This window comes from Ovis canadensis, chromosome 7 (assembly GCF_042477335.2).
Source record: "Ovis canadensis isolate MfBH-ARS-UI-01 breed Bighorn chromosome 7, ARS-UI_OviCan_v2, whole genome shotgun sequence".
NCBI classification, from domain to species: Eukaryota; Metazoa; Chordata; class Mammalia; order Artiodactyla; family Bovidae; genus Ovis; species Ovis canadensis.
The window spans coordinates 44530777-44555139 of record NC_091251.1 but is presented as its reverse complement, the minus strand read 5'-3'; the positions used below and the strand labels follow the sequence as shown (position 1 = coordinate 44555139).

General features: G+C 39.7%; 2 protein-coding genes across 5 annotated transcripts in view; one reads left to right on the top strand and one right to left on the bottom strand.

The window, feature by feature from the left end:
* The window catches only part of RASGRP1 (RAS guanyl releasing protein 1), a 178666-nt gene extending 159966 nt beyond the window's left edge, over window positions 1-18700 (top strand). For both annotated transcript variants that reach the window (XM_069596015.1, XM_069596014.1), the window contains 8 exons: window positions 683-763; window positions 3878-3982; window positions 4800-4909; window positions 5673-5817; window positions 6543-6579; window positions 7272-7424; window positions 8226-8611; window positions 15848-18700. In XM_069596015.1, the coding sequence (XP_069452116.1) occupies window positions 683-763; window positions 3878-3982; window positions 4800-4909; window positions 5673-5817; window positions 6543-6579; window positions 7272-7424; window positions 8226-8611; window positions 15848-15982 (1152 nt within the window). In that variant the 3' untranslated portion in view covers window positions 15983-18700. The remainder of the gene's footprint in view (window positions 1-682; window positions 764-3877; window positions 3983-4799; window positions 4910-5672; window positions 5818-6542; window positions 6580-7271; window positions 7425-8225; window positions 8612-15847) is intronic.
* Window positions 18701-23383: 4683 nt separating this feature from the next.
* Window positions 23384-24363, bottom strand: part of FAM98B (family with sequence similarity 98 member B) — a 109692-nt gene continuing 108712 nt past the window's right edge. For 2 of the 3 annotated variants that reach the window (XM_069596023.1, XM_069596022.1), the window contains exon 10: window positions 23384-24260. In XM_069596023.1, the coding sequence (XP_069452124.1) occupies window positions 23889-24260 (372 nt within the window). In that variant the 3' untranslated portion in view covers window positions 23384-23888. The remainder of the gene's footprint in view (window positions 24261-24363) is intronic. The other variant, XM_069596024.1, reaches the window with a different exon arrangement.

The window sequence follows — 24363 nt, the reverse complement described above, 5'->3', positions numbered from 1 at the left end:
TTGCATTCAGCTAGTATCTAATCCCAGCCTTTTTACTAATTGAACAGGTGACTGTGGCTGGTCTCATCCTTAAGACAGTAACATCTGAGAAAACAGGCACAATCTTAATTTTCTTGGATCACAAATTTTGTGAGGAAAGCAGTGAACATTCTTCTACCCCAAACATACATAAACCGCACTCAAAAAAATGTGCATGTTTTTGAGTTCTTAACCCCCTGAAGTCCATCCATAGAATTAGGTTAAGAACAAGATTATTTCTAAGACTGCTGTCCTCTAAAATTTTAAAGTTCTAAGATATATAAAACTCTTAATATCATTTGATAATGTCTCCTAGATGGAATTCTGTTGCTGGAATCAAATTTTAATAGTATCTGGCCATGAAAACTGTCCTTTCAGTCTGCTTTGGGAGAGAACACCTGAGGTGTGGACCATCTGACCAGATAGGGCCTTTGGTCTAAGCTCTACATAGAAGCTTAGCTATTTAACTATAGTTTAAAAGAAACTTCTCCAAATTTAAAAACATTTTGAAGAACTAATGCTTGCCCTACTCCAGTAGATGTTATATCCCCAAAACTTTGTGAATTTTTAACAAGTAATTTACAGCCTGGAAGAGGGAACACCAGAAAAGAAGCACTAGTGAACAGCATTCTAGAAATTAACTCTGTTCTGCTTTGCTTGGCAGTTATCCCTAGATCTCTACTACACTGAAGATGAAATCTACGAACTTTCCTATGCCCGGGAACCCAGGAATCACAAAGCCCCAGTGAGTTTTTCATATTAAGCCTCCCATATGTAACAGGTGCTTCACAAGTTGCTCATCAAGGTCATTAATCTTGGAACAGACTTTAGTTCAGTTTAAGAAGCATATTGTTTCTATTATGTGCCTAACATTGTGCTAGGAATAAGGAAAACTTGAGTACATATGAGGAATATTTCCTGACCATAAAGAGCCTGCATAGTACTCAAGGGGTTAAGACTCATACGTGAACAGTAAATAACAACATGCCATGAGTGTCAGAAGTGGGAGAATCTGACAGTAGTTTACTAGTTAGAGAAGGGATATAGCATGGTGGGCTGGAGTGACCTTGCCCTCTTGTTGATTATAAAGCATCCTCACATCAGTTGTTTCTCTGTATCCATTCATCTGTTCGTGGATATTTAGGTTGCCTCCATGTCTGGTAAATAATGCTGCAGTCAACACTGGGGTGCATACATCATTTCAAAGTATGGTTTTCTCCAGATATATGCCTAGTGGGATTGCTGGATCATACAGTGCTTCTCTTTATAGTTTTTAAGGAGTATCTATACTATTGTCTATAATGGCTGTACCAATTTACATTCCCACCAGCAGTGTAGGAGGGCACCCTTTTCCCCCCACCTTCTTCAGCATTTATTGTTGGTAGACTTTTTGATGATGGCCATTCTGACCAGTGTGAGGTGATACCTCAAAGTACTTTTGATTCAAACTTCTCTGATAAGTGATGTTGAATATCTTTTCATGTGCTTTTTGGCTATCTCTGTGTCTTCTTTGGAGATCTATTTAGATCTTCTGCCTTTTATATAATATATATATATAGGGTTTGTTTTTAAGGAGAGCTGCATGAGTTGTTTGTATATTTGGAGGTTATTTTCTCAGTTGTCTTTGGTGGGTTTGTGGTTTTCTTGCTGTGAAGAAGTTTTTAAGTTTAATTAGGTCTCATTTGTTTTTATTTTCATTACTGCTGGAGGTGGATCAAAAAAGATATTGCTGTGATTTATGTTAAGAGTATTCTGCCTGTGCTTCCCTCTAGGAGTTCTATACAATCTGGACTTACATGTAGGTTTTTGATCCATTTTAAGTTTATTTTTGTGTATGGTGTTAGAGAATGTTTTAATTTCATTCTCTTACATGTAGCTATCCAGTTTGCCCAGCACTACCTACTGAAAAGACTCTTTTATCCATTGTATATTCTTGCCTCCTTTGTCATAGATTAATTGACCATAATTGTGTGGGTTTATTCCTGGGCTTTCTACTCTGTTTCATTGATCTATAGTTCTGTTTGTGCACCGGTACCATACTGTTTTGATTATTGTTGCTTTGTGGTATAGCCTAAAGGAGTCCAATTCCTGCAGTTCATTCTTTCTTTCTCAGGATTGCTTTGGCTATTTGGGATCTTTTGTATTTTCATACAAATTTTAAAGCTGTTTGTTCTAGTTCTGTGAAAAATGCCATGGGTAACTTGGTAGGGATTGTGTTGAATCTGAAGTTGCCTTGGGTAGTCACTGAAGAATACTGATTCTTCCAATCTAAGAATATGGCATATCTTCCCATCTGTTTGTTTCATCTTCAGTTTCTTTCATCAGCATCTTACATTTTTTGGCATACAGGTCTTTTGTCTCCTTAGGTAGGTCTATGCTTAGGTATTTTCCTCTTTTTGATGCAATGGTAAATGGTATTGTTTCCCTAATTTCTCTTTCTGATCTTTCATTATTAGTGTATAGGAATGCAAGAGATTTTTGTAGTCTGAAACTTTACCAAATTCATTGACAACCTCTAGCTTTCTGGTAGAATCTTTAGGATGTTCTACGTATGGTATCGTCCTCTGCAGTGATAGTTTCACTGATTTTCCAATTTGGATTTTTTCTTTTTTTCTTCTGATTGCCATGGCAAGGACTTCCGTAACCATGTTGAGTAAATGTGGTAACAGTGAACATCCTTGTCTTGTTCCTGATCTTAGAGGGAATGCTTTCAGCTTTTCACCAGTGAGTGAAAGTGATGTTAGCTGTGCATTTGTCATATATGGCCTTTACTATGTTGAGGTAAGTTCCTATGCCCACTTTCTGGAAAGTTTATGAGAAATGGCTGTTGAATTTTGTTGAAAGCCTTTTCTCCATCTACTGAGATGATCATATGGTTTTTATTCTTCAGTTTGTTAATGTGATATATCACATTGATTTGTGGATACTTAAGAATCCTTGTATTGCTGCTGTAAATCCTACTTACTGTATGATCCTTTTAATATATTGTTGGGTTTGGTTTGCTAGTTTTGGATTGGCCAAAAAGTTTATATTTTTCCATCAAATGTTATGGAAATGAACTTTTTGGCCAACTCAGTATTTCATCTAGGATTTTTGCATCTATATTTGATATGAACCTGTAATATTTGTGTGTGTGTGTGTGGTATCTTTGTTTGGTTTTGGTATCAGGGTGATGGTGGCCTCATAGATTGAGCCTGGGAGTCTTCCTTCCTCTACAGTTTTTTGGAAGAGCCTCAAAAGGATAGGCGTTACCTCTTTTCTAAATGTTTGATAGAATTCACCTGTGAAGACATCTGGTCCTGTACTTTTGTCTGTTGGAAGTTTTTTAAATCACCATTTCACTACTTGTGACTGGTCTGCTCATATTTCCTATCTCTTCCTAGTTCAGTCTTGGAAGATTGTATCAAAGAATTTGTCCATTTCTTTTAGGCTGTCCATTTTATTGACATATAGTTGTTGTAGTAGTAGTCTCTGATGATCCTTTGTATTTCTATGGTGTCAGTTGTAACTTCTCCTTTTTCATTTCTAACTTTATTGATTTGAGCCCTCTCCTCTTTTTTCCTTGATGAGTCTGGCTAAAGGTTAGAGGTTTATCAATTTTATTTTTTCGTTCTTTCTCTAGTTGCTTTACAGGGAGGAAATCTAAATTAACTACTACTTTACTCTGTTAATAGCTTCAACAAAAAGTTTAATGGAGAACTATTCTAGATTTCGATTATATGTGGGCCCTCTGCTCCCTGCCACTGCATAGTTGAGGGGTATCCACAGATGCAACTACCAGGTAATGGGAAAAGAGCGAGCTGTAGGTTATAAGACTGCATTATAGTTACTGGGATTTCTCTAAATATTTTCATTTTAGCCACTAACACCTTCAAAGCCACCAGTAGTAGTGGACTGGGCCTCTGGAGTATCTCCCAAACCCGATCCAAAGACCATAAGCAAACACGTCCAAAGGATGGTAGATGTAAGTACAGCCATGTTTCCATGCAGGCAAAAAGCAAGGTACTGCCTGGTTTAATTCTGGGGGTTGGAGTCGGGGGGTGGTTGGGGAGTACAGCAGTAGAAACAAAAAGGGTAACAAAGTTGGAACTTCCCTATGTGAGCACAGGGAACCACTTCTCATATTGTGGCTGCAGAACAGTTCAGAAGTTACATTTTGCCAACACACTTGGGCCTCATGGAGGGAAGTGTACCTCTTAAAAGCCTAGCAAGAGAGCATACACTTAAAGGCTGTCAGTTGATTTGCAGGCAGAGAGGGGTTAGAAAAGCTTTAAGTTAAAGGTGATAAGGAGAATCTAACAAGTTTGGCACTGCTTGGTTCAATTCACTGTGCTACATGCCTTCCTATTTCTCTCTTTATCCTGTGGACTACTCCAGTGTAACAAGAAAAGTACAAGCCAGCAAGTAATGGGAGCACTTTAGGCTGCTAGTAGCAGCTACACTGCAGCCTGAGCTGTGCAGTGGAGGAAGGGCAGAGTGGAGGGGGACCGTCCCTCCGTGTGGTGCACTAAGGGCACAGTGGGGGGGGGGGGGGCGTGGGGGAGCAGCCTATTGCCATGCTAATGGGATTGAAAGCACCCAGCCACCCTATAGATGCTGGTGCCTGCCAAAGACCTGGGATGTGACCCACCAAGTCTCTGCAGCACCTTAAGGAGGAGGTTTCCTTGTTCCTGTCACTCAGGACTGAGGAGAGGCCTTTTTCAGGTGTTCCAGCCCCTTCGTCATTTGGCTATGATTGATTTCTCTCTTTGTAATCACCAAAGAAACACCTTTTTTCACAGTCTGTCTTCAAGAACTATGATCATGACCAGGATGGATACATTTCCCAGGAAGAATTTGAAAAGATTGCTGCAAGTTTTCCATTTTCCTTCTGTGTGATGGACAAAGACAGGTGAGTTTGTGCATGGGAATATGTGGCTATGAGCCTGGTGATGAGAATGCCTCATGAATGTTCTGCCAGAAGAATCTATAAACTCAGATAGGTTTACATACGCTACTGTGGTCACTGAATGAATTTTGGAACTAAGAGAGCCATCATCAAGCAAATGCCTGTCTGGCTTCAGTTTGGACCACAATGGAACATGAGAAAATGCATGCTTTTTTAAAATGCTGAGTTGAAGATTCCATAATTGCCGGTTTAGGAACTGTCAACTCAAAAAAAAAGTTTAAAAGTTTAAATCCCTTCTTGCTTTCCTTACAGATCATGAAAAATTAATATTTTGCATATTTACTTGTCTCAAGATTACATAAGTTCTATGTTGGTGGTTCTCTGTGTGAAACCAAATGTTTGATTGGTGGGTTCGTTATGTAGATGTACTGTCTAAAGCCAGAAACTACAGCATAAGGTATTTGTCTCCCTATACTCACATTTCCATCACTTCTTTTTAAAGTCTTAAGGGATAGTGGTTAAATTAGTTAGAACCAAACCTGCTCTTTGGTTTAGCCAAAGAGTAACTGTGGAGATAAGCAGTGTCATCTTACCTAATTATTACATGCAACCTACGCATCCTTCTTAAGAGAAGGGCTGCTGGAAGTAACTATCAGGTAATATATATTGTACTACCCCACAAGGACACAGAGAAAGTACGTTTCTAAGCCTAGGAGGAGCCTTGTGACCCAACCCCACTCACACCTCGTCTCTCATTTGCTGGCAGGGAAGGCCTCATCAGCAGAGACGAGATCACGGCCTACTTCATGAGGGCCAGCTCCATCTACTCCAAGTTGGGCCTGGGTTTTCCTCACAACTTCCAAGAGACCACCTACCTGAAGCCCACTTTCTGTGACAACTGTGCTGGATTTGTGAGTTGTTCTTAAGAGTGCTTCGGGGTTGAACTTGGGGAGGAGTATGAGATAGTTTAAGAGATTAACCAGGCACAGACCTCACACACATTTTATCAACTTGTCCCAGCCTAGAGTCTAAGGAAACACCTACGGTAACCTTGTCCTTAAATGCGTGGGTTTTACTTTTCACTCATCTTTTCCCATTTCTTCCTGACTTATTTTTCCCTCTGGTAGGTGGGGCCTCAAATAAAATGGTAAGGAAATGCTGAACTGAGGCTATAGTTTTTAAGTATTATATCCATATGCTGTTTTAGATGTTAGAAAATAGAAATATGAGACATCCTTCCCCCTTCAAAAGAAGTCACCTGGGTGGCTGCCCCATCCCTGACCAACAGTTTCCTCCTAAACTTATTCCCTGACCCCAGGATTCTATATTTTTGCCCTTTAGTTTGGAGTCTCAAGAATCCCATTTGTCCTGTGATCTATCCACATCAGACCTGCGTCATACATCCACTGTAGTAATAAGCTTCTTAAACACTTAAACTGAAAACAGGAAAAGTTTGTGCCAATCAGAGTTAAGACCAGGAGGGATAAAGACACATGAGAGATAAAGGAGGTTTCCCTCCCACTTGAGGCAGAGAAGAGTGCAGAGAAATAAAAGAATGGATCTCAGTGTCTAGGTTCATACCAGGTAAGATGATGGACATGCAGCACATTCTAACCATCTCCTCTTTGTCTCACAGCTCTGGGGAGTGATCAAACAAGGGTATCGGTGTAAAGGTAAGGCTCAGCTTTGTCCAGCATGTTGTCTTCCCCAGTCCTAGGGGCTCTCCTGTAAGGCATGTTTGACTCACAGCCTCATCCCCTAACTGGCTTCCCTAGAGCACCCCTGAGAGTGACTGCCACCATAGAGAGAGGAATCCCTAGGTGACTAGTTATGCAGCCTCTGTTACAAGATCCTCTCTTTGCCTGCCTTGCCCTGGAAATTGGGGTGACTGCTAGATTATGTTCTCATGTGGTCATGGGTCTCCAAAGACAGGCACAGAATCACTTTTGAAACAGAAGATAAGTGATTACCAAAGGCCCTTGTCAGCTTTCCTTTTACCGTAGTTGTCCTTGTGACTAGAAAAGTTCAAGAGGAAAGGAGCTAAGACATTTAACTGAAAGGAAGAAAGAGGTCTCTAGAGGTCTCCTTAGAGTGGGCAGTATGTGCAGGATGACCAAAAAAAGACACCCTTCTTCTGCCCGAGATAACAGGGTGCCACTTCTGATTCTCAGACTCATAAGGGCTGTGACAAGACTGAGATCAAGGGGTGACCCAGTAAGGAGAATGCTAAGTTCATTAGAAATGTTAGGTGCCCGAGCTCCAGAACTTAGGAAAGGCACATGTGACAGGAACAGTGCCTGGGTGTGGCTTTGAGATGCTGGAGGAGAAAGTGAAGGACTTCCTTACCAAGCTGTCTTGTCCACAGACTGTGGGATGAACTGCCACAAACAGTGCAAAGACCTGGTTGTGTTTGAGTGCAAGAAGCGAGCCAAGAACTCAACAGCTCCCACAGAGATCAGCACCTCTGTGGGGCCAACGTCCAACCTTTGCTCCTTGGGAGCCAAAGATCTGCTCCATGGTAAGCAGGCACTGGGAACATTCATCTTGGAAAACGAAGTCGGAAGAATATAGTTTTTGGGAAGGAAAGATTCTCTCTATCCTTCCTACTCGTAATGGAAACTATATTATGCACCTTGTGTTATTAAGTGTTCCTTGTCACCTGTGGGCGCAACAGTTCTGTCACACACAATGCAGACGTTGTTAGGAGAAAGGTGGCAGAGAACAGCATGCAGGTCTGAGGCCTCAGACTGAAGCCTGGGAAGGGGCTGCACCCGCAGGCCACCTGTCCCCAAAGCTTTGTCCAGTAGTGATGCTAGGACTTCTGAGACTTTCCTAGAACTTCCGGGAAGAAGAATGGGTAAGTTAAACATGGGTGTCCTATGGGCAACAAATGAACACTGATGTAGAAGTGCTCTAAGGCAAGGTCTGCTTGTAATGGAAAAACTGACCACCAGTTAGTAGGTAACAGTGATGCCCAGTAAACCCTTCTGTGATTTAGATCAAATTCCTAGACATACAAAAAGCTTGGGATGGAATCTTAGGCACTCTGCCTTTTGGGGAGCAAAAGAAAGCAACCAACAGGAAAGGAGCCTTTAAGGATGGCCTTTTCTCATGGTGGATGAAGCCTGACACCAACAGCCATAGCTTGGCCAGCAAGGCCTCTGGATTTCAGCTGCCTCACTCCCTAAACTGGCTGCCTGAAAGTAAGTCCACTTTGGGCCCGTGGACTCCTGTAGCAAAAGCCTCAATTGATACTAATGTGTAAATTTCGAGTGCCTGCTTTTCTAAGCTAAAGTACCAACATGTCTTCTTCCTACAGCACCTGAGGAAGGACCTTTCACATTCCCTAACGGGGAGGCTGTGGAACACAGTGAGGAGAGTAAGGATCGGACCATCATGCTCATGGGGGTATCCTCACAGAAGATTTCTGTTCGGCTGAAGAGGACTGTCACCCATAAGGCCACCCAGACTGAAGCACTGTCTTGGCCTGGCAGTGAGGGCCCTTCCAGTCACTTTGTACTGTCGTCCCCAAGGAGGACAGCCCAGGATACTCTGTATGTGCTGCCCAGCCCTACGTCTCCGTGCCCCAGCCCAGTCTTGGTCAGGAAGCGGGCTTTCGTCAAGTGGGAGAACAAAGAATCCTTCATAAAATCAAAGGAGGAGCTCCGTCACCTCAAGCTCCCAACATACCAAGAGCTGGAACAGGTACCTTCCTTTTTCTTTTTTTCACACTCTGAGAAAGTGGGGCTAACAAGGGAAGAACATGTAAACTGAAGATTCTGACCAGGTTGATTATTAGAAAGATAAGGGGTAAGAAAAGGATTCTGCTTTGTCTCAAAGAAACCAATGAGGGCCCTGGTTCGCATTACATATCTAGGACAGGATAGACAGGGCTCCCTGTTGCCATAAAGTTACAGTCTCAAAGTGCTGGTACCAAGGTCCAAAGCTCTGTTCACAGCAGGCTCCTTGAGGAAAACCAGTTTCTACCGATCAGCTTTACTGTGGTAACACCACACCCTTTCTCCAGACTTGAAAGCAAGTCGCCTAAATCTTCCCTCCCTAGAAGTCTTTGTTACATTATTCAGAGTTATGTTCGCGGAGGGGAGTACTTCATGAAGGTTACCTCGGCATATTCTTAAAACAAGGGAGGTGAACATCATGCTATCAAAAGACTATTTAGCTCACTGCACAGAAAGCCTTCTCCTTAATGTAAAATGAGGGAGCTTTCCTCTAAAACTTAAGGAGATGTACTGATTTATATATTTATACATTAGAATAGCTAAATCAACAGTAGCTGGAAAGGCACAGTTGATTATTACATATAGCAATATAATCTATTAATTGGTAACAGCTGTGGTACCAAGAGTTTTCTTTTTCCTATTAGGCTCATAATGTCCTAATTATAATGTATGTAACAGAGGCATGAGGAAAGACACAGTAAGGTTAAAAAAGGAAGGAAAGTAGGAGCTAGGACAACTGGAGACAGCAGGTCATTGTCCAAATAATTCTGTAGGGTCATCACTAATGTACTTCTTTTTGTGTAGAATACAAAGCTCAGAGTGAGAGCTGGTTAGACCTCTTGTAATGGGATGGTAGTTTCTTATCAAAGATAGGTAACTTAGTCATTTTAGAGATTGCAAGGACACATTAATAAGGTGAATGATAATGTTGGAGCTAAAGGGGAGAAGGCCTGTCTGCTTTTTACGCCCAGAACATCAAGGTCAGCAATGTGTTTTTGGAGGCCTATCAGTACAAACACAAAATCAACATTAGGGTTTCAGGACTCCCTACCTGGTCCTCAGTGTTGCACCTTCCCTGTTAGACCCCCAGGAACTGAATCAAAGAAACAAGTTAGATGATGTCTGTGAAACTCTTGGTTTGGTGCCTAGAACAAAGAACATAATATTAGGAGGCACACACTTGATTTTCCAGATGAAAAGTACTCTCACTCAGAATATTTAGGACATGCTTTAAGAAACAGAAGGTGGCACAATGTGGGCTACCCTGAGCTCTCCCTAGGGGTAAAATGGCCAGAATCAACTTTTAAGAACAATGAAAGAAACTTTGAAAAGTGAACTTGATAGAGTAGAAAGAATCTCAGTCTTGGTGACAAACATCTGGGCTCCTAATCCAAACTATTTCTTACTGCTGCTATTACACTCTGTGACCTGTTTGGTCCTCTCTAAAATACAGAGAGCCAGAAGCTGTCCATGCTCTCTACAGCTTGCTTCAGATCCTGACATTTTACATGCCCATGAAAAGGAGTAATGTAGGTAGCAACAATGACTTCTTGCTGCAAGGAGTGAGTGGTAGAAAGATTTCAGATAAGTGAGTTAGGTCCAGAACTAATTCCCACCCAGTAATACCAGAGCATGTAAACTCTATTTTTATCCTTGTCTTAGAGTATTTAAAATATGTAATATTAAAATAATGTATAATACATATTAATATTGTAAGTATGCTGCTGTTGCTGCTGCTAAGTTGCTTCAGTTGTGTCTGACTCTATGCGACCCTATGGACAGCAGCCCACCAGGCTCCTCTGTCCACAGGATTCCCTAGGCAAGAATACTGGAGTGGACTGCCAATAAGTATATTTATACCTCTAAACCAGCTGAGGACAACAGAAAATACAATGCCTCTTAGATTCAAATCACCCGTCTGATACTATACCCACCTCTATCATCATGTAACACAGTACCTGGGGCTTCCCTGGTGGCTCAGTGAAAATCCGCCTGCCAATGCAGGAGATGAAGGTTTGATCTGTGGGTCAGAACGATCCCTTCGAGAAGGAAATTGCAATCCACCCCACTCCTCTGTCAATGGGCTTTCTCAGGCAAGAAGAATCTGGCAGGCTGAAGTCCCGTGGGGTTGCAAAAGAGTCTGACATGACTAAACAACACAGTTACCCTGCACATAGCAAATACTCAGTACTACGTAGTAGCTAACAGACAGCTATCTAGGTAATTTACGATGATAAGTAACTCATGTATCTCAGCTCACCCCCATATTTTGGGGGGTAATCAGTACAGTATAAGCAAGGTAAGAACACGAGAATCAAAGTCTCAAAACCCAGGGATGCTGGCATCATGGTAGTGTGTGTCACTCCTTTTTAAATCTCCCCTTTTATTTACAACCATATTGGTCATTCATAAACAAAAGTGACTGTGCATCTTATACCACAACACCCAGTAGACTTCTACCCACCTGGCCTTCACAAAGTACTACACAGGACCTCAGAGAGGGCTGTGAAGCCAAGGGAGTTGGTTAGCCTACTCCATGCTGATTCACTGCTATCAGGAAGAAAAAGAGAGACCAGAAAAAAAAAAAAAAGGTGAACAAAATTGACAGTTGTGAATAATCATTTAAGCAAGACTGTTTGCCTTAAAAAAAAAAAAGTTGCACCATCATGAACCAAAACTTCAGGCCCACTAACCAAAGGTGAAACTGCCAAACCTTTATTCACACTAAGAAAAACAGAGAAGCTTCAATATGTAAAATTAAAAAAACAAAAGGCAACATTACAGCTGTTACTGCACAAATCCACAGACCCATAAGAAACTTATGAATATGCCACCATATTAGATAATCTAGAACAAATGTATAAATTTTCAGAAATGACCAAGACTGAATCCAGAAAAAAACAAAATCTAAACAGACCAATAACAAGCAAAGGCATTGACTCAGTAGTCAAAATCCTCCCAACACAGAGAACCCAGGATCAGACGGCTTCACTGGCAAATTCTACCCAACACTCAAAGAATTAACACTGGTCCTTCTTAAAAGCCGCCTAAAAAACAGAATACTTTCAAACCATCAGGGTAGTTTTACCCTAATACCAAAGTCAGATAAGAACACTAAGAAACACAAACTACAGACCTATGTTACTGGCAAGTATACATGCAAAAATTCTCAACAAAATATTAGCAACCTGATTTTTTTAAGAACACATCAAAAAGATGCTATACACTATGAAAAATGGGATTTATTTCTTAGGATGCAAAGACAGTTCAACATATGCAAATCAATATATGTACTGTATCACATTAGTAAAATCAAAGAAAAATCATGTGGTCATCTCAACAGATGCAAAAAACATTTGACAGAATACAACATTCTTTCATGATAAAAACCCTGCTCAGACTGGATAAAAGGAATATACCTCAACATAGTAAGGGCCATATATAACTGACAGCTAACATTATACTCAGTGGAGAAAATTTCAAAGCTTTTCTACCAAGACTAAGAACAAGACGAAGATGCCCACTCTCACCACTTTTTCAAGTACTGAAAGTCTTAGCTAAAGCAATTAGGCAAGACAAGAAAATAAAGCATCCAAATCAGAAAAGTAACAGCAAAAGTGTCACTACTTGCAGATGATGAGTCCATATATAGAAAAACCCCAAAGATTAAACATCAACAAACAAAACTGTTGCAGCTAACATTTTCAGTTAAACTGCAGGATACAAAACCAGCTTACAGAAATCAGTTGTGTTTCTACACACTAAGGATGAAACATCTGAAAAAGAACTTCCCTGTTTCCAATAGCATCAGAAACAAAATATTGAGGAATAAATTTAACCAAGGAAATGAAAGATTTATACAAGGAAAACAAAAGACTTTGAAGAAAGAAACCCAGGACACAAACGGAAAGACATGCTGTGTTCATGGATAGAAGAATTAAGACTGTTGAAATGTCTGGCAGAGGACCTAAATTCTTTCAAGGAAGACATACAGATGCCCAACAGGCAAATGAAAAGATGCTCACCATCATGAGACAATTATTAGAGAAATGAAAATCAAAACTGCAATGAAGTACCACCTTACAGCAGCACTACTTATAACAGGTCCTGGAAGCAACCTAAGTATCCATTGACAGAGAAATGGATAAAGATGGGGGTGTGTGTGGGTGTGTGTAATGCTATTTGGATGGACCTAAAGATTATCATAGCTAAATGAAGTCAGTCAGAAAAACAAAAATTTCACTTATATGTGGCATCTAATGGAGAAGGCAATGGCAACCCACTCCAGTACTCTTGCCTGGAAAATCCCATGGGCCGAGGAGCCTGGTAAGCTGCAGTCCATCGGGTCGTGAAGAGTCAGACACGACTGAGCAACTTCACTTTCATGCACTGGAGAAGGAAATGGCAACCCACTCCAGTGTTCTTGCCTGGAGAATTCCAGGGACGGGGGAGCCTGGTGGGCTGCCACCTATGGGGTTGCAGAGTTGGACACGACTGAAGCAACTTAGCAGCAGCAGTGGTGTCTAAAATATGACCTAAATGAATTTATCCATGAAACAGAGAAGACCTATAAACATAAGAGAACAGACCTGTGGTTGCCAAGGGAGAGGGTGGGGGAAGGATGGGATGGAAGTTTGGAATTAACAGGTGTAAACTATTACATATAGATTAGATAAACAACAAGGTCCTACTGTGTAGCACAGAGCATTATAGTCAATATCCAGTGACAAACCATAATGGAAAAGAATATAAAAAAGAATATATATGTGTATAACCGAATCACTTTGCTTATAGCAGAAACTAACATGACATTGTAAATAAAGTCAATTTTTTAAAAGGACTGTTAAAATGCCCATACTACTCAAAGCAATCTACAGATTGAATCAGAATACCAATGAATTCTTCACAGAAAGAGAAAAAGAGTCCTAACATTTGTATGGAACAACAGAAGACTATGAATAACCTAAGTAATCCTGATGAAAGAAGCTGGAGGTACCACACTTCCTAATTTCAAGTTATATACTACAAAGCTACAGTAGTAAAAACACTATGGTACTGGCACAAAAACAGACACATAGACCAGTGGAACTGACAACAGCCCAGAATTAAACCTGTGTAAATCACTGCAGATGGTGACTGCAGCCAAGAAATTAAAAGATGCTTAGTCCTTGGAAGAAAAGTTATGACCAACCTAGATAGCATATTCAAAAGCAGAGACATTACTTTGCTGACTAAGGTCCGTCTAGTCAAGGCTATGGTTTTTCCTGTGGTCATGTATGGATGTGAGAGTTGGACTGTGAAGAAGGCTGAGTGCTGAAGAATTGATGCCTTTGAACTGTGGTGTTGGAGAAGACTCTTGAGAGTCCTTTGGACTGCAAGGAGATCCAACCAGTCCATTCTGAAGGAGATCAGCCTTGGGATTTCTTTGGAAGGAATGATGCTAAAGCTGAAACTCCAATACTTTGGCCACCTCATGCGAAGAGTTGACTCATTGGAAAAGACTTTGATGCTGGGAGGGATTGGGGGCAGGAGAAGGGGACGACAGAGGATGAGATGGCTGGATGGCATGACTGACTCGATGGACGTGAATCTGAGTGAACTCCGGGAGTTGGTGATGGACAGGGAGGCCTGGCATGCTGTGATTCATGGGGTCGCAAAGAGTCAGACACGACTGAGCGACTGAACTGAACTGATACAGTGAACTAATACTTGACAACAGAGCCCAGAGCACCACCCAAGGCAAAAAGGATAGTCTCTTCACAAATAGTGTTGGGAAAACTGGATCAGCACATGCAGAGCAATGAAATTCGACCCCCATCTTACACCTCTCATAAAAATTAACTCAGAATGGATCAGAGACAAACATGAGGCCTGATACTATGAAACTCCTAGGGGAAAAAAAAAGTAGGGAAGCAGCTCTTTCTCATTGGTCTTTGGCAGTGAATTTTTGGACATGACACCAAAACCAAACATCAACAAATGGGACTACATTAACTAAGCTTTTGCATAGTAAGGAAACCATCAATAAAATGAAAAGGTAACCTATTGCATGGGAGAAGATATTTGCAAATGATATATCCAATAAGGGGTTCTTTAAAATATGTAAATAACTCATACAACTCAATACCAACAACAAAATCTAAAAACCAGAACTAAATAGGTTTTTTCCCCAAAACATACAAATGGCTGATAGGAACATGAAAAGATGTTCCATGTCACTAATCAGAGAAGTGAAAATCAAAACCACAATGAGGTATCATCTCATACCTGTTAGAATGACTGTGATCAAGAAAATAACAAGTGCTGGTGAAGATGTGCAGAAATAAGGAATCCTTGTACACAGTTGGTAGGAATGAAAATTGGTATAGCCACTACAGAAAACACTATGGCGATTTCTCAAAAGACTGAAAAAAGAACTACCATTTGATTAGTAATTCCACTCCTGGGTATATATCCAAAGAAAATGAAAACACTAATTCAAAGAGATACATGCACCCCAGTGTCTGCAGTATTAAATAGTCAAGATATGGAAGCAACCTGTGTGCCCATCAACAGATGACTTGATAAAGATGTGTGTGTAAATGCATATACATATATCAATACATACGCACAATGAAATATTACTCAGCCATATAAAAACTGAATTTCTATTTGTAACATTGGAATCAATGGCTGCCTCTATAACCAAATCACTGCAAATTAGATAATTAAATCCCAGTTTAAGGGGATGGGATAAAATTCTCTCCTTTATCAAGTCTGTTAGTTTTCAATGATTTGGAGAAGAAAATATGTAGTACGTGATAATGTATGTAATTTCCTATGTGAACTGTAATAGCACAGAGTATATTCCAAAGTCATTGCTTTCATACCTCAAACCTGACCAAGGCTTTTTCTGCCATATTTTGGTCTGCTATACAATATTCAAAGATTTTCTTATTATCCATCTATTGCCCATGAATGGTTTATTCTGCCTGTTAGCCACTCACATCTTTGATATAACAAAGATGTGATATAATAAAACTGATACACATGATCATTTGATAAGTATTTAACTGAGCTTTTATTCAGGGCAAAATAACTACCTTGAAAACAGTTTCGCAGCTACAGTGAAAAGATGCCAGTCAAGTGTAGTACTCCTGATGTAACTAATCTGCCATTTATTGCTGCTTTATTAACATACCTCATTCTCCTTTTCTTTTAGGAAATAAATACCCTGAAAGCAAATAATAATGCTCTAAAGATCCAACTGAAATATGCACAAAAGAAGATAGAAACCCTCCAACTTGCAAGAAACAATCATGTATTGGCTCAGATGGAGCAGGGTGACTGTTCTTAGCTCAGAAACTCAAGAAACACAAACTGTAGAGTATATCAGAGATCTCATTTCCTAAACCTCAACACAAAGACCCGGAGAACCTTAGACTGACTGGCTTTAAAAAGGGGTACTTTAAAGAAAAGGAGCTACTTTTTTACTTAAAAGATTCTTACTGTGCAGTAAGGTTTTCTCTTCCAGTCAGTTGAATCAAAGGGAGGAAAGCTGAAGAATGCAAAATATTTGCCATTCATTCCACAAACTTTTTCTCCCCTTGGGACTAATATCAAAAGCATGGTAAAAACATGACTATAGTTTTCTGACAAGGTAGCTTCTTCTACATGACCTGTCCAGCTGCTTCTTCCTTAGAACTAAAATCCCTGGAAAATGAATGTTTCCTTCCCTGGCTTTTTCTGAGGCATTGTTCCATCCAAAACTTGCTTATGATGGAAAAATACCCACATTCCAAAAGGAAAATCACTTCCTCTGTATTTCAGCATTCTTTACGAATCTGGTTCCCACTTCACTACCTCAGATCTAATCAATTTGCCTTTTCCCTTCCTTCCTCACTATATTCTTACACAAAGAAGGATATCTATCTAGAAGAGAACTTCTAGAGATGTAGCCATAAATTTGGGGGTGGGGGGCAGGAAGGAGCTATTAAACAACATGACATCATCCAATTACAAGTCAACTCAATTTTAGTCTCACAATCATGATAAAATAGCCAAATTAAGTACCTGGAAACGTGGCTATTACCACCTCATACATGGCTGGCTAATTGGCTAAAATAAATATAACACAAACATTTGCCCCTTACATAATCTACAATGGATATAATTAAGAATTTATACCTTTTTTAAAAAAAGTCTGTTTAACTTACATGTGCCATTTCTTTTGAAGTAACTTTTTTGAACTGAATTTGTGCTTGTACTGTCTTCACTATTAATACTATTTAGAATAAGCTAACTGGATGAGAGGTTTCAATAATAGCTGACAGCATGTACATATGTACATATTGTATATATACAACATCAGACATGCATGTGGCTTGGAATTCTGTTTTCTCCTTCAGATGTGGAAGTGATTTAGACTTTTGGTCATCTATACAAATTCACAAAGTTCAGTTTGTTACAATATAAGAAATTACTTATAATGTAAATTATATTGTTTGGCAAAATCACAAGAGTCCTGTGAGTTTTCTATTAATGAAGGTTAATGATAAATGGGCTCAATTAATTATCTGGGCAACTGTCCACAAACTTCTCTGTCAGCCTCTATTTCTCTCTAAAAAAATTCGTATGATCCTTTTCTTTTGCCCATGAACTTAACCTTCCATGCTTGGATGCCTGATGCCGAGCTAACTTAAAATTCATACACAAGCTGACTAACTGCCAAGAATATAATCTCAACAACCAAAAGTTCCAAACTGGCAACACCAAGTCTTAGTCAGAAACAAACTATATATGCAGTATAGTTTCCTGGGAGGATTCAGACCATTTAAGAAGTTTCTTTCATGAAAGACCAGTTCCCATTTGCATACCCCCTTGTACTGAGCTTTAGTGAAAAAGCAAATGACTAGCTTTCACTTAGTGTTTAGTGTTTTAAAAAAGCACTGTACACACAAATTTACCTTTTTCTACATCCAAACTCAGAAATCCCCATGGCAGGGCTGTTTAGGTCCACTACTTGGTATATAATCGTGTATAAAGTACTTTGCTACTTACCTTATATCGAACAAATGAGTTTACAGTTATCCTTAAAATACTTTACTTATTCATCTCCTCTGATACAAACCAAAGACAGTAGAGCTCAATTTCTTTATGCGGAGTTATAAAACACCATTGAATTTTTTTCACTCTTATATCCCATCCAAAATACAGAGCCCAGGTTAGTGTATGTAAATAATTTGTAATCTAGAGGAATTCAAAAGGTCACCGTCTCCTTAGTCTAATTAACATGGCAGTCTAATTAACATGGCTAGAAGGTCTCAGGCCTTCCAGAATTTATCACTGAAATGGACAGGAAGCAGTAGTTTCTCCACAAGTCTTTACAGTCCAGCAAGGGCCAAAGAACTACAGTGTATAAATCAGTATTATTTGCTCTGAGCAATGTGGGATTAGTGGAGTCTACAGAAATAATCTGGAACAAATTTTTTGTCAAGCCTACAGTACAAATTTGTGTATCTTGTATCAACTTGAAATAACTTTGGGCATATATTTATCAGTCAAAACAGGGACAAATCTTGTTTCATTAACAACAGTGTCACTTCTTTTCTTTGGTAATTGATTTGCTGTTTTACTGGGCACTTGTGAATTTCCGTTTAAAGATGTATAATGTAAAAGAACTGCAAGAAAAAAAAACAAATGTACAGATTGTAAAGGTGGGTTTTTTTTTTGATACCTAATGTAAGTTTTTGTGTAATATTTATATGATAAAAGACAGTAGACTCCCTACAACAAAGATGTCCTGTGTTTCTTCTAGTTCATAAACATGTAGATGCATCATCTGAATTTTTACTATAATCAACAGCTGAGACCACTCCCTAATTCTATTAACCAAACCAGGCGTCCTGAAAGGAAAAGCAAAGCAACTAATTACTCAGTATACATTTTTCTAAATATGTAACATGAACTAGTAACATACAGAAATATTCAATCATTTCCCACCTTATTCCATAATGACAGTGATCTCCAAATATGATCCCCAAATATTAAGTCTATAAACACTTAACATGAAGGAGACAAGTCTGAGGTGGTCATTTCTCTATGGCTTTCATCTTTAAATCCACAATTCTAAGAAAACTAGCAAGAAAAGAGAAACTTTGAAACTGTGGATGGAACTGGTAAAGGATTGTTCAATCTAGTGTACAGATCACCCAGAGCAATTCATTTGTGCTCATGATTACTGATCATTTAGAGTAATTAAAGATAGCCATGAATTTTCCTTAATCCCCAGGCAACTTTTGTTTAACTAGACCAAAGAAGGGGAACAGGGGGATGGACTCTAGTCACTCACACTCCATAGTGGAATGCATTAATCAGTTCAGTTCAGTTGAGTCCCTCAGTCGTGTCCAACTCTTGCGACCCCATGGACTGCAGCATGCCAGGCTTCCCTGTCCATCACCAACTCCCAGAGCTTACTTATACTCACGTCCATTGAGTTAGTGATGCCATCCAACCATCTCATCCTCTCTCATCCCCTTTTCCTCAGGCCTTCAATCTCCCAGCATCAGGGTCTTTTCAAATGAGTCAGTTCTTCACATCAGGTAGCCTAAGTCAAGCCTTGAGGAGTTTCAGCTTCAACATCAGTCTCTCCAAAGAACACCCAGGACTGATTTCCTTTAGGATGGACTAGTTGGATCTCCTTGCAGTCCAAGGGACCCTCAAGAGTCTTCTTCAACACCACAGTTCAAAAGCATCAGCTCTTCGGTGCTCAGCTTTCTTCACAGTCCAACTCTCACATCCATACATGACCACTGGAAAAACCATAGCTTTGACTATGGACCTTTGCTGGCAAAGTAATGTCTCTGCTTTTTAATATGCTGTCTAGGTTGGTCCTAACTTTCCTTCCAAGGAGTAAGCATCTTTTAATCTCATGGTTGCAATCACCATCTGGAGTGATTTTGGAGCCCAAGAAAATAAAGTCTGTCACTGTTTCCATTGTTTCCCTATCTATTTGCCATGAAGTGATGGGACCAGATGCCATGATCTTAGTTTTCTGAATGTTGGGTTTTAACCCAACTTTTTCATTCTCCTCTTTCACTTTCTTCAACAGGCTTTTTAGTTCCTGTTCACTTTCTGCCATAAGGGTGGTGTCATCTGCATATCCGAGGTTATTGATATTTCTCCCAGCCATCTTGATTCCAGCTTGTGCTTCATCCAGTCCAGCATTTCTTATGATGTACTCTGCATATAAGTTAAATAAGCAGGGTGACAATATACAGCCTTGACGTACTCCTTTTCCTATTTGGAACCAGTCTGTTGTTCCATGTCCAGTTCTAACTGTTGCTTCTTGACCTGCATATGGATTTCTCAGAAGGCAGGTCAGGTGGTCTGGTATTCCCATCTCTTGAATAATTTTCCACAGTTTGTTGTGCTCCACCCAGTCAAACGGAGAAGGCAATGGCACCCCACTCCAGTACTCTTGCCTGGGAAATCCCATGGACAGAGGAGCCTGGTAGGCTACAGTCCATGGGGTCACGAAGAGTCGGACAGGACTGAGTGACTTCACTTTCACTTTTCTGCATTGGAGAAGGAAATGGCAACCCACTCCAGTGTTCTTGCCTGGAGAATCCCAGGGACGGGGGAGCCTGCTGGGCTTCCGTCTATGTGGTCGCACAGAGTTGGAAACGACTGAGACAACTTAGCAGCAGCAGCAGCACGCAGTCAAAGGCTTTGGCGTAATCAATAAAGCAGATGTTTTTCTGGAACTCTCTGGCTTTTTCTATGATCCAACGGATGTTGTCAATTTGACGTCTGGTTCGTCTGCCTTTTCTAAATCCACCTTGCACATCTGGAATTTCATGGTTCATGTGTTGTTGAAGCCTGGCTTGGAGAATTTTCAGCATTACTTTGCTAGTGTGTAGGATGAGTGCAATTGTGCAGTAGTTTGAACATTCTTTGGCATTACCTTTCTTTGGGATTGGAATAAAAACTGACCTTTTCCAGTCTGTGGCCACTGCTGAGTTTTCCAAACTTGCTGGCATATTGACTGCAACACTTTAACAGCATCATCTTTTAGTATTTAAAATAGCTCAGCTGGAATTCCATCACCTTCACTACCTTTGTTGGTAGTGATGCTTCCCAAGGCATTCCAGGCATTCCATTCCATTGACTTCACATTCCAGGATGTCTGGCTCTAGGTGTGTCATCACACCATTGTGGTTATCTGGATCATGAAGATCTTTTTTGTATAGTTCTTTTGTGTATTGTTAACACATCTTAAAATCTTCTACTTCTGTTAGGTCCATATCATTTCTATCCTTTATTGTGCCCATCTTTGCATGAAATATTCCCTTGGTATCTCTAATTTTCTTGAAGAGATCTCTAGTCTTTCCCATTCTATTGTTTTCCTCTACTATGTCTTTGCATTGATCACTGAGGAAGGCTTTCTTATCTCTCCTTGCTATGCTTTGGAACTCTGCATTCAAATGCAAAGTATCTTTCCTTTTCTCCTTTGCCTTTTGTGTCTTTTCAAATCTTCATAGAAAATAATTCAATACTTCAACACTTCATAGAAAATAATCAAGTTACAATAACAATTGCCCCTTAAGAGGAGAGACTAAACTACCTCCCCTCCTTTGTCTCCAATTCCCATTCCAAATACTTCCACCCCTGTGTCCCTGACAAGGAACAAATGGCATCACTGCTCAGAACATTTACCATCTCAAATATTTTGGGTGTTAGCCATACCTTCTTTTGACACACAAAAAGGTAATGAAATAGTTTTGGTTTAAAACATTTTTTTGTTTAGTGAGGCAAGATTTCCTTGATCTGCAAAAAACAAGGGAACGGGTTAAAAGGAAATACCTCATTCCATCTTTGAGAGCTTATGTGTAACGGTGCGGTAGTTATGCATGGGTAGACATCAGTTACTTCTTTAATCTAGATACTCCCAATAATGTCTATAGGTGCTATTAGGTACCACAGGATAGACCAAGGCAGGGAGAAGAAAAGTGGGGAGGGAAAATGAGGTGGCAGGAAAAAATAAAATTAAGAACTAGGCAAAAAGAATGATGATGAGATAGCACAGAAAAAAGTGTTAGATTTCAGGAAGCATATAAGTGCCATTCACCATACTCTACATTTGACTGCACTCAATTTATAAAGCATTTTCACATTATGACCTATAACATTAAGGCCCCAAATTACCTTATTGCTATTCTAGATATTACTGAGTAATTTTCTACAAAAGAAGTTTTTGCTAAGAGAAGATTATCATGAAAACTCCACCCCACAGGAAAGAAAAAGATATTAGGGTCTGGACCACTTTACTTTTCATTCAAGTAAAGTTTTTAAGAATGTGCAAATAAGAGTGGTTCCAGCTTGAACATGATTCCAGGAGCCAAGAGCTAAATTTGGTTAAGATTTAAGCAGATAACCCAACAGCAAGCCTATGCAGGTACAAAGAAATCCTACAGAAATTAATAAACTAATCTTTCTACCATTAGTGATTAAAAAAAAAGCTGAATGTACTTGTAAACCCATTCTGTATCAGTGACTAAAGCTCCTGAAAAGATACAGAAATCTAAAGCTTTTAAATGAATATTTTAACTAATAATTTTTTGAAATATTTTACTCCAGCGGTCTTTGCTTATATATTTTTAAGTTATTCATTTTTCAGAGTTCATAGCTCCTTATATGGAAAGACTTTTTCTTCAACTATCACAAATGAAATTCTCTCTTCAATAAATATAAATCTTTTTTAAGTTTACAAATAAAATAATTTTATGTTTTCCTCTCCTGAACAAATTTCTTTGAAGGGTTAGCTTGAAAAAGACATGTCCAAGACTATGGTATACACAATATTTAAAGTTTTAACATTTTAGATTTTACCATGGGGTTTACTGTAAAACAAGAGTAACACTGCCAAATCCATTTGTCCACAGGTACTCAGCTTTCTATCTTTTGAGTTGGTTAGACTACAGAAAGTTGTTACTACACCAGGAGTCTACAGATTTTAAAGTGGAACTGAAAAAATTTATATGACTACATCTTTTTCTCTTTATATACTATAAGAAAAATGCATTACTTGGGCCACTTCTTACACCTTTCACAACAGGCGTCTATAAACTCTCAACAAATTGGACTTGTACTTAGGTCTTTATAAAACAACCTGAGAAGGCTCAAGTGTCGCATTCCTCGTTTGAAAAAAGAAGACAAATTAATCTCTGAGAGCTATGGCCATTTAAGCCTACAGCCCCCACCCTGGGCTAGTGCCATGATTTAAATTCACAACTCCTGATTCCCAAGCCTTTGACTGCTCCAACCAACAAATCACATTTAAACATCCTGTAACCCTGTGTTTCCCAAATCTAACTGTGAATCATAATTACCAAAGGATATCATGGCCCTACCTTTGATCGATAAAACTGGATATAAGTGTCCTAATCCTGTACAGCACAGAGCAACCTGCCTTTTAATATTTGGATACCTAAAGCGATGCCACAAATGAAGAAACCAATTTGCAGAAATTTTTCTCACAACACCATGTAGAATTGGTTCATGTCTTTGTTCCTTTACAGTAATTCTGACCTCAGTCTTTAATTCTGCTCTGTCAAACAAAATCATACAGATTTCAAATCCAGTTGGAAAATAAATATGTGTAGCAAAAAATAGACTTGGGCTTCAATTATTGGAATTTTAACAGAAACCTGGCCAGAGGAATTGCTCAGAATAAAAGAAAAACACAAGTCATGACAACTTACTGAACACAATTATCAGTCTCTTTTCCTATTTTGTAAAAGAGAATTAACAAATACAAAACAGCCACAGGACTACAGATGAGGCAATAAGTTTATATTCCTTTCCACTACAAGTGGGGTCATTTATGTGTCTCAGACCTGAATAAAATACAGGTAACAATCTAAATTCAATCATGACAATAAAATACTTTCCATTTTCCAAGTTTGATGGTAATAATATATTTACACTTTTAAAAATATTTTTTCCTCATTTTTTTTCTTTTTTAAAAAGACAGAACATGCTCAAGAGTACACAGAGTGTGGAAAAAATCATCACTTTGTCTAAGAGATCAAACAGTAATATAAAACAATGTTCTTTTACATAGTCAAGCCAATTCAAGAATGATACCATCAGGGAATCTAACATGGTGTTTACTTCAAAGATGACACTCAAGTAGTTATTTAGAATACTATGCCTAATGTACCTATCAAGAAGTAAGCACTGCTATCTAAATTTTGTGGCTTTTAGTATCTTCTATATCCACCACCACCTCCTCCATATGGATCTCCGTAACCTCTTCCACCATAGCCTCCTCTTCCTCCATAGCCTCCTCTTCCACCATAATCTCCCCTCCCACCATAATCTCCCCTGCCTTGGAAACCTCCTCCTCTACCACCCCCTCCCCCGGCCCCGCCCCATCCCCCTCCCCCTCCCCCACCACCTCCCCACCCGCCTCCACCACCTCTCCCACTCCCACCACCTCCTCTGCCACCTCCCCCACCCCACCCACCCCTTCCACCGCCTTCCTGTCTCTTTTGCCAAGGCGGCATCTCAGGGGGTGGTGGTTCAATTTCATTCGGCCGTCCTCCCCTGTCAGGCACCCTTCCCATCAGCACCTGTGTAAAGAAATATTTTCTTTCAGTTTCCAATATTGCAAAAGTCAAAATTTACTTAAAGGATGCAAGCAACATTGAAGTTATTGTTCTAATAAAGAAACAG